The sequence below is a fragment of the Symphodus melops genome (assembly GCF_947650265.1).
Source record: "Symphodus melops genome assembly, chromosome: 14".
Lineage (NCBI taxonomy): Eukaryota > Metazoa > Chordata > Actinopteri > Labriformes > Labridae > Symphodus > Symphodus melops.
The window spans coordinates 12,114,881-12,125,722 of NC_136704.1; the positions used below are offsets into that span (position 1 = coordinate 12,114,881).

The 10,842-nt window shown below is 40.3% G+C and overlaps 1 protein-coding gene across 1 annotated transcript in view; it reads right to left on the reverse strand.

The window, feature by feature from the left end:
- Positions 1–1,457: 1,457 nt before the first annotated feature.
- ankrd33ba (ankyrin repeat domain 33ba) overlaps positions 1,458–10,842 on the reverse strand; it is a 14,362-nt gene continuing 4,977 nt past the window's right edge. Inside the window, exons 2-6 of the mRNA XM_079361049.1 lie at positions 4,801–4,930; positions 4,354–4,494; positions 3,994–4,135; positions 3,176–3,374; positions 1,458–2,670 (exon numbers count right to left, since the gene is read on the reverse strand). Of these exons, the coding sequence (XP_079217175.1) occupies positions 2,131–2,670; positions 3,176–3,374; positions 3,994–4,135; positions 4,354–4,494; positions 4,801–4,930 (1,152 nt within the window). The 3' untranslated portion in view covers positions 1,458–2,130. The remainder of the gene's footprint in view (positions 2,671–3,175; positions 3,375–3,993; positions 4,136–4,353; positions 4,495–4,800; positions 4,931–10,842) is intronic.

Here is a 10,842-nt window from a genome sequence, read left to right on the forward strand (position 1 = left end):
TGCCACCAATACCACAAGTTGAACGGAAACACTCATTCATGCTGATCTACATTCAGGTCATCCTGTTCAAATCCAGGCCTGTAGCATCACAGCATGACATAATAGCTGTCACACTATCAGTGTGTTTTTGGCCTTTTCTGAACTTCTGTGAAGGATTTGGGTCGGAATGGGGGGGGCGGAATCGCTGACCAAGCCTGATGCGCCTCATAATCTCAGGTTACAATGTAAGCCAACAGTTGTGCGAGCTACAACCATGACCTGAATATTAACGGATGCATTCAGGGCTAATAGGTTTCGTGTCTGCCCCATAAAAAAACCCACAAACAACAGACTGGTACAGTTCAATCTTTATCACTTCCTGAAGTGAAACCTTTAAAAAACAAACACTATACTGACTGAAGAACACAAACAAAGATTCCATTGCATCGGTATACACATTCGATTAATGGTCAGAAAACCCAAAAATCCATTAACATAAGAAACTTCCTTATTTTAATATTATGTTACGCTTATACTGTAGCCAGTGCAGAGTTCAGTTGGGGGTAAACGTGCTCATCTTTTGTCATGTTGAAATGACTTCCTCTGGGCAGTTTCTAAGCAGATTGTCATTCTGGAGTCAATGGAGTTTATTTGAAGAACTGATTTGGCTGTGCAGTGGCCTTGTAACCCCTTAGCAACTCATCACCATGTATATTAGACACACACTCTTGGATGGCACTTAAGCTGCAATCGCCACAAGGAGTTAGAAGCGTGAAATTGTGCTTTTGAAAAATCCCGACATTGTTCTATCACTGCTCTCCCCCCTGGCTCTGTGTGTTTAAAACTCAAGGCTTTTCTTTTTGCACCATTATTTTTACTGTTAAAACAGGGAGCTGACCTTGTGTTCTATAATGCGTTAGCTGTTTTTTTATCAGAGGGTCCATATGTTAGGGATTATCTCTTCAATTCTACTAGTGCTGTCAGACTGACCAGGGCTCACCCACTAAAATCACAATACTATCGAGTTATTTTCTGCATGTGTTGCTCATTGAGCCACATGGCACAAATGCTGAGAGAGTTTATGAAGACAGAAACAAATCCTTTTTTAATAACTTTCCAACACAACACAGTCAAGGCATTTGATAATATTAAGGTCATAGATCATGAGTATTTCACAACCTCACCCACAGTCACTGTTAGCAGAAGTGTTTATTTCGTTCACATCATCCATCCTCTGTACACGGCCAACTCACACATTTACTCGCAGCCATCACATGTAAGTGTATCACTATTAAAGACAGTGTGAATTTGGTTTTGCTATGTAAACGTTCAGCTTTAAGGAGCACACAATAAGACCAGAAAGTTCTGTTGTCGTTTCTTTTTGTGTATCAGTATCTGGAAAAAGTTTCATTTTTGGATAGAAAATAAAGAAATAATTTTTTAAAAAGCATGATGAAACAAAATATATGTATGCTATACACATTCATGAATGTTTTATTGTTAAGCTCAATAAAAAAGCATCTTAAAACATTGCTGTTAAATTCCATTAAATTCTCGCTAAGCTATTTATTAGCTTACATAGTCAATATGACATGGCCAGTATCCTCACTGAACATTATTGTATAATGTATAAAGAAATTGCTTTGCATTCATTTTTAGGCTGAAAGATAAAAAAAAAAACTCTGCTTTGGTAACAGTCTGAAAAATGGTTTGTTAACAAGTGTCTGCTTTAAAGTAGTCCAACACATTACAAAAACACTGCTGAGTCAAACTCCCATAGTGTTACAAAATATAGATTTTGCCGTTCCATCAAAAAGCAATAAATAGAAACTAATAACTTATCTACAAACGATTCAAGTATCAAATCCCCTAGGCATCGGCCTTTGACATCAGAAAGGACACTAAGCTTTGTGCACTGTGTTGCTGTCAAAGCACTGCCAGACATTTTTGAAAGGCCACCTAGTACTGCAAAACTGAGCTGACAAAATCAGCCTTTAGTCTCCTATCTGCTAAAACACTGCTGGTAAACGTAGTCACCCTGATCACAAAACATGGTAGAAAACTTTACAGTCAAGTTTTTCAAACTTGCTGGCTATCCAGATTTGATCACCTTTGCTTAATAGTGTTCATGACATCGTCTGAGCAATGATATTATTTCCTTTTTCCAGCAGCAAGGTGTCTCTTGGTTATGGCTTCCAGCCTCCTCCTCTCGGCCTCCTCTGCTTTCCTCCTCTCTTCTTTCAGCTCCTTGTAGCGCCACTTTGGGATCTGCAGCAGGTGCCCTGCTCCATCCTTGCAGCTGCTCTTTCTTTTTTCAGGTTCATAAGTGGGCGTGGGCGCCTTAGACACCCTGACTTTAGGGATGCTGTATCCTGGCCTCACACTGCTCCTCCTCAGCACCATATTTAAAGGCAGCAGGCTAGTTCTTCGTAGGTCCAGTGTTTCATTAAAAGCTACGATGCTGAGGCTGGAGCTTCTCTGTCGGGGAACCAGGCTCTGAACCTGAAGGCTGGCCCGGCGGTCTACTGAGTTCTTGGCCACCAGTGTGACCCGGGAGTTCTGGAAGAGTTTAAGGTGGCTGTCCGCCCTGTTCGGGTTGATCGTGCGAAGCTCTTTGGCGCGCTGTTGACGGATGATCTCAGGGACTGCATGGCTCCGTTTGCCCACACATGGGGGACTGTTAGGACACACCTGAAACAAACAAAGAAAAAGTCACTAGCATTTATAGTATCACTGCTGCTGTGATGATGATGGCATTCTTATGTCTTTTTACCAAGAAGCAGTACTTAGTCTCCAACCTTTTTAATATTGCAGTGGTGGAAATTGTGCATAAATTACCTACTTATTAGATAAAGCCTGCATTAATCACATTCATTAAAAAATACTCAAATACAAATATAATTAATTAATCCAGTGAATATCCACGAGTGGGTGGATGAATAAAAGACACATTATCGCAGATTATAGCAGTAATAAGATATTATTATTTGCCAGTTTACACAATGACCTAATGAAACAGCTGTGAACATAATGACTGTCATGGATTTAATAATATTTCAAATTTTTTGGCTGCATCTAACGATAAACCTGGGTCTGATATCGCAGACTGTGCTGAGTGAATCATAGTAGTTAAGTTATTGAGCGCTGATTAATAAATCTATGTGTTAATAATATACTCCATAGCTTATTTACTCACTGTATGGCATGCCACAGCAATAAAAGGGCTCCTCATGGCAGTTGTGACAGAAACCATGTGGTCGATGACACCTTCATCCTCAGGGTTGGTAACGTTGGCCATGCTGAATACGTTGCGCACAGTGTCCGACAATCGCTTCAGACAACCACGGGGCTCTTGAGCCTTGGCCACCAGTGATGCCAGCGGGGGCCACTCTAGACTGGGAGGGTAAATGTGCAGTACAATTTTAGAGAACTGAACAGAGAAACGTAAACAAGTAGCCACACTCGGAGCAAAATGAAGTGCATTAAATCAAGACGTTTGTATGGAGAGATAAGGCCCTGAAACAATGATACAAAACGCTGAGTAGAAGATTTGCCAAAGTAAAAAGACAGAAATGGAAAATAAGACAGTTCCTCGGGGCAAAAAGGTGTAGCTTTTACTAACTACACAAACACAACTACACATCCCAACACCTTTTGGAATTCCCATGAATGTTGATGTCCCCTGAAAACGGGTCAGCAATATTTCCTCTATCCGTGAAAACGTGACTGCTGTCCATCACATCTCCTTTTTGACGACTCTGCAGCGCTGGAAGTGCCTTACCCCCCCCCCCCCCCCCCCCCCCTTTTTTTTTTTTTTTTGTCCCCTGTTTGCACAACTATTTATTTATTGCGTGTTGTTGTACTTTGTGGAGTGTTTTAATTTGTCCTGTGTGTTTTTTGTATTTCGGAGAAGCCAAAGACAAATTTCCACCACGGTGGACAATAAAGCCATCTAAAGTCATCTAATCTTTAGTCCAGATATATCAGTATATATATAGACAGCTATGAGTTTACCTGTATGTATCACAGTACTGGTGAGGGCAGGGCCGCTCCATCAGGCGTGTCATCACCCAGGCTGTTTCATAACGGCCCGTAAATAAGGCCCACTCCCTGGCAGTGAACTGGCGGCCAAAGTCTTTGGAATTCAGGGTGGCACCTGGTGGACACCGGGAATATGATAAATCAATGGAGCAACATAACTAAAGATGGAAACACATTTTTATCAGTCTGTGCTTCAATGTTTTATCTTGTGGATATAATATCAATTCCAAAAAAAGAATTTCTCATTCTAAGTCCCTGTCGTCTATCTCTTTGAAATCATCACTCACTCTATTTAAATAACGAGGTTCATTTAATAACAAACATTTTCCTGACCTGCCATCATGAGCGAGCGCACACATTCCACCCGGCCCTGCATGGCGGCTTTCATCAGAGCCGTGAAGCCGTGACAGTTTCTACACTCGATGTCCAGCCCAGAGTAGAAGTTGAGGAGATAGTTGGTGATTGTTATGTGTCCTTGAAGGAAAGAAAGACAGAGCGTTATTACTTTGACCGCAAAGTTGGCTTGGATGAGAGCTGCGAAATGCTCACTCACACTTGTCCATCTTGTTTTGGACAAGAACATCCCCATCAGTACAGCTGGATCCTTATTCACATTCACAGAACACACTCATCACTGCTCTTTTGAAAACTACAGCAAGTGCAGACTTGAGTTGTTTATGTTTTCCTCTGTGTGTTCATCTCTGTCAGCATAAGTGCCAAACTGCCTAGTGGCTAGTACACAACTGTGTGTGTGTGTGTGCGAGTCTGTTTGTGTGTTACCTGCTTGGGCGGCAGTGATGAGAGCTGTGTTCCCCTCACTGTCCTGCCAGTTGACATCCAGATATGGACACTGCGACAGCGCTATGACCACGTCGACGAAACCTTGGTAACACGCTACCAACAGCCCTATCTGAGACACACACGAAAAAAAGACGGGACAGGATAAGAAGTGAGACATGTTAGAAGATGATGGAAAGAGAGGAAGGCTAAAGTTTGGAATCAGCAAAAAAAAAAAAGAAAAAAAGATGATTGCCAAAGGAGATGAAGCAAAAGTTCAGTAAAGTGCTGACACACAGGAAGTATGATGAAAAATCACAGCAGGGTCAGAATGACTCCAGAAGACCCGGGAATCGTGTGTTTGTTTCAAAACTAATAACCCTGAATAAATATGACATCTGTTGTCTTTTCATTGAAAAGTGAACCGTCTTGAACTCAGTGGAAATATAAGCTGTCTCCCTGTCAGATGCTGTTGTGTACTTTTCTCTGATGTTGATGTGTACTTCTGTGTGTGTTTGTGTGTGTGTGTGTGTGTGTGTGTTTGTGCGCCTGTGTGGGGGTGTGTGCTAATGCCAGAACAGGAACCCTTTTATGTGTGTGTGGACTTATGTGTAAATGTTAGTCTGCATGAGCCCTGGAAAACTCCTGTAAAAAGTTGGGTGCTTTCCGGAAGGTGCACAGCACTTGAGCCAAAACAAACACGTTAACCACCAGAGTGAAGAGAGATCCAGGGCCTGAAGGGGGAGGTGGGCTTTAGGAACACATAGCTCTCAATTGTCCAATCATAAACATGCATTTAAGTGATGCATTTAGAAATGTGATATGTTATTTAGAGCAAAGACAAAAATGCTGACTTGGGATGAGTGATTTCCTGCACGAAGCAAACGTTAGATATACTTTCTAGGATACTAACAAAAAGGTTGACACGATAAATTAAAAATAGAAAAATTATTCATCCGCCTATTTCAACTTAAGAGTCTTAGGGCGCACTCACACTTGGCAACTAAAGTCCAGTCCGTTTGACTAGTGTGGGTACTCTCATCTATACTCAAGCACGGTACACTATGGAAGAGTTGTGATTCGACACAGCACAGTTAAAGTACGAGGACAAGCGCTGACACACAACACGGACAGCCTGCCATTGTTGAGTGTTCTGGCTGTATTTATCTGACTAAAATTAATGAAAATAAGCCACAAAGTCAGGAAAGTAGCTGTAATGTTTTCCGATGTGCGGAGGCTAAACCCAAACGGGCGTCCCTTTTATCGTTTATTTTCAAGTCTGCATGTTTTGGAAACGACGCACTCTTTACAATGACATGAAGCCATGCATGTGTTCGATTACATGTTTTGCACAGGAGGTAACCACGCTCTTTGAGTGCAGGTCAATGTCAATGGGCTGTGCGGCTGTTTAGTCAGCACACGAGTTGTGTGTAACTTCAGATGTCAGAGCATATAGATTAATTGAAATTAAAAGATAGAAGATTGACCCTTAAACTGCTTAACACAGCATAACATACAAGATACTGAGTGCTTGTTAAATCCAGGCATGCTGGAAAATCCAACACATCTCCTGCTCTGATTTCTACAACTGATCCATCTAAGTTGTTGTAAATATTGATCTTTTCTGCTGCATGTGCCCTCTGAAAAATGAAGGAATTTTAATAAAAGGTATTTTCACAAGCAAATGCTTTACAACTTTAACATCTAAATAGATGTTAAAGTTGTTTATAAAGCTGTTCAGAAATTTTTTAAAAAGCACTACTAGAGCTGCTGTTGATAAGGGACAACTTCAGACTAATAGGCACACTGACTTGATAGATGAAAAGTCTCAGCTGTGTTTCTTTGCTTCGTGTGCTGCAGACAGTGTCAGAGATTGTCAACTGGCCTAGCCTCAGGACCCACTACCACCTCCTTAACGTGAACTCGTAACCCACTTAGGTTTATTTATTGAAAAATAGCGCAGTGTAGACCTCAGATGGAACAGAATTTGACCGAACAGAGAGACATTTTTCCAGGCTCTGCTCTGCTTTAAAAATGTGGCATTGACAACATGTCTTAACAAACCCAATCATTGTTTTCTTCACTACATAAAACATTCTTATAATAAAAAAATAAATAACCATTACAATAATGGATCTATGACAGGCCATTTCCCTCTAGATAATATCAGCCTACAGATATGTTAGTTGCTCCCCTGACAGCATTGTATTACACTTTTCATTACACGTTTATATGCATTTATTTAATGTCGTGTGAATATCAGATATGTGCTGTGAAGAATTAAAACCAGACCTAGCAAATACATTCTACTTTGCAGGCAAGATCATTTCAGGCGAGATGTTACAATTTGTTCCTCTTTCATATTCCGAGAGCAGACTTCATGTTGGAGCCAGCGTCTGTCACACGATGTTCTCTCTTCATAAGTGCTCTCATAAAATCTGCTTGATGCTTTGCACCTTTTGGCTATATAGGTTTTTTAAGTCCTGGTTCACCAGCACACGCTGTAACTCCAGTAAAAGATTCTTTTAAACTCCGGCTTGAAAGTGATCAAAAGTTCTGTCTCTTTGAAATAAGTAAACGTAACAATGACTGATGATGGGAACAGAGAGAGCCTGGAGGTGTACAGGAAAGTTGCAAAGTTTATTCTGAGTCAATTAACCTTCTACCCACACATGTACTAAATAATACAAAAACAACAAGGCCATATATACTTATTTAATTCCAAAAAAATAAAAGTCATTGTAGCTCCTGTGAGGAACTTTTGGCAGGCATCAATCTTAGTGACCCCTGTGGACAAAGCAGAACCTCTTATCTTGTTGCTATCTTATCCTGTACATGTATAAGTGGAGATTTTTGACAAAATATTCATTCAAATTGGGAGAATGAATCTCTGTGCACATTGTAAAAGAGGCTACTTCCGCAGGCTTCTGTGGCACGCATGGTCTGACACCTACCAGAGCAGAGGTTACAGACATGAGAAAAATACTTAAATAAATGGAAACTTTAGTTAAAGATCGTTTAGATCGCCTATGAAGGTCCTGAAAATGCATCAGTATTCAATTCAACCTGTTTCAAAATACAAAATAACTCACAGGAGCTTTATAGTTCATGCTCAACGTCTTAAATAAAAAAATGTTACAGCATCATATCAGATAGACAACTATTATTTAATAAAAGCAGATGAAATGTGACTATTGTGTGACCACTCGAGAGAAAATTATTTTAAAAAGTTGCCCCTCGGATATGTCCTTCAATCATAGCTTTTTTTCTGCTGTTTTTATTTGTGTTCAGCAGTTAGTTGAACCCCCCCCCCATCTAATAACAAAACAGCAACTGAGTATTTGGAATATTCAAAAGCAAAGTTTCTGTTATATTTACGGGATGTGTTCCCTCACCTGAAATTCAAACTGAACTTAGACTTCTGGTTTAAACACGGCAGGCTGTGAGCCAGCTGGAGACGTAGTCACGATTAGTGTTGTCAGCTCTGAGAGTTTTAAGGGATAAAGGTGGAGAGGTCCTGTGGAGTAATGGGTGGATTGTCTGGAAGAAGTTCACACATGCTGGCACAGCTCCAGATAGCTCTACCTGGTTAAAGACAAGCATGTAGTCCTTTTTATGCCTCTCCCTTACTTCCTCTCTCACATTCACATTCACACACACACACACACACACACAAACATCTTCTTGGCAAACCTCCAGCCTTGCTGTGATGTACTTAAGCTGCATGGCCTGCAGCATGTCTGGAGCAATCTCATTCGTCTGACAATGCCCTATTTTCTCTGAACCTTTCTAACACGCACAGATACCTACAAACATTTAACTTCTCTTTTTACCTTTTCCTCCCTGGCTCTAGTTTTTTCACTCAGCACATCCCCATCATACACACGCAGACACGTTTTTTTTTACATCCTCTGATGCTCTTTAAAAGTATCTGCTGGCAATGTTTGCCAGAGAAGAGCCTCAGCGAAATGAAACACACCGCATACAATTGCAGAGACACATACGAATCAAGAAAAAAGGCAATCATGTGCTCCACAAAATGATCCACTCAGCGACTAACTCTGGGGCTAAAGGGATAAAAATAACAACACTACCAGGTAGCTCAACTACCCTGAAACAATCAAGAGAGGTAGAGAGGAGTGGATGAGTGTGTGTGTGTGTGTGTGTGTGTGTGTGTGTGTGTGTGTGTGTGTGTGTGTGTGTGTGTGTGTGTGTGTGTGTGTGTGTGTGTGTGTGTGTGTGTGTGTGTGTGTGCGTGCGTGTGTGTTTTAGATAGAGATACAGTAAAAAGTAAAGGGAGAATCTGAGCATGACTAAGATACAAATCCTCACCAATACTTTTTGGGAGGATTATGTATTTTGCATGTAGGCCAAGTGAGGATGCAGACTACGGCAAATTTAAAGCTTTCATAGCTTGATGCTGATGGACAAAGACATACGTCCTCCCTGACTTTAATCCCCTTCCTCCCGTTTCACTTGATTGGACACGCCTTATGAAGTAACACTTCATTTTGATGTATGTTTCTATGACATCTTGCAAAGTAAAACAGTGTTACATTAAACTATACTATCCAAAAATGTATGCAAAGACACCAAATTCCCCATATAGTGTAGTCATATGATAAATCATATCATTTTACTTTTATAAAAATGAGTAAGTTTAAACTGTCTGTCCATTGGAAACATTTTCACATTTGAGAGAATATGAGTTTGTATCTCAGCCTGTAAGTGGAAGCTAGCTAGACAGCTAGCTAGCGTAGCTTTAAAACGTTTGCACTGATTTCCAGTTGACACAAATGGGGTTGCAAAGGATAATAATTAGTAAGTTGTCAACCATTCAACATATTGCAAACTAAATTGATACTTGATTGGAGGAATATCAAATCAGAAACGATCACAACTACAGAGGGACTCGTCCTTCCAATCCAAAAAGGCATAAACAAGAGTAAACTGAATATATTATGAATGACAGTTTTCACTGTTTTGGTAATTTATAACTCAGTAGTCCTACTCATTAACAATCTGTGGTCATAAGTTATAGTCCCAGTTGATTTCCCTGAACTTTGATTTTATATGTTAATAAAGATGTTTCTATTGGACGTTCATGTCTTTTTAACACAACATTGGGAGTCAATACACAAAAAGACGCGTCCCCAGTTTTGGGTTGTAAACAAAACAAACAGATGCACAGGTCTTGAATAAAACAATAGAGATACCTTTCAAGAACTATTCTTCCATCAGTTGAACTTAAACTAAAACTGGCGTTGTGAATCGACTTCAGTGGACTGGGTCTTGATACAGAGTAAAAAAAGACAGATACAACACTATTTCTGGTCATCTTATTATTAGCCCACAGAGGGACATGCACATGGACAAAAACACAAACAGACACAGTCACAAAGTAATCTGGGGGATAACTGGAGCCCAAAATAGAAAGGCTTAGCCGTATCAGAGAGACACAAAGAGATGGGGGGAGGGAGCGAGACGTAACTGTGTCTACAGTCAATTTAAGAATGTTGTAATAATTGTCTGTTGGTGATGATGACACAATGTTCAACCCTAAAAGATTTTTGTAGACAGAATAATTACAGCTTTGACAGCCTGTTCAGCTATCTTAGCTTAGACTTTATCACACTCATTTCAGATACTATGGAAGACTTGATTAACTTTAGCTGGTGCGAAATGAAAATCTCGACCTGCATGGACAAGCTTCCTATGTCACGTGTTTCTCAATGTGCTGTTTTTTTATCACATGAGCTTATCTCATGTATTTACTGTAATGCTATCATTACATCAACCTAAACGAAGAACGCGTCCACAAATTGCAGAAACCTAGTTAAATAAACCAGTTACAGAGAGCCTGCTTTTCGTGAGGATTTGCCATTGGGACTTCTTGAATGAACATGTGCAAAAATCGACTCGTTTTCCAAATAAGAACTTCTTTTTTAAGCGTGAAAAATCCTTCGGAGCAGACAATCTGAATCTCACAGCCTGTTCTGTGATTTGTATTGTACAGTACATCTTTGTTAGGAAGAGCATGCACAC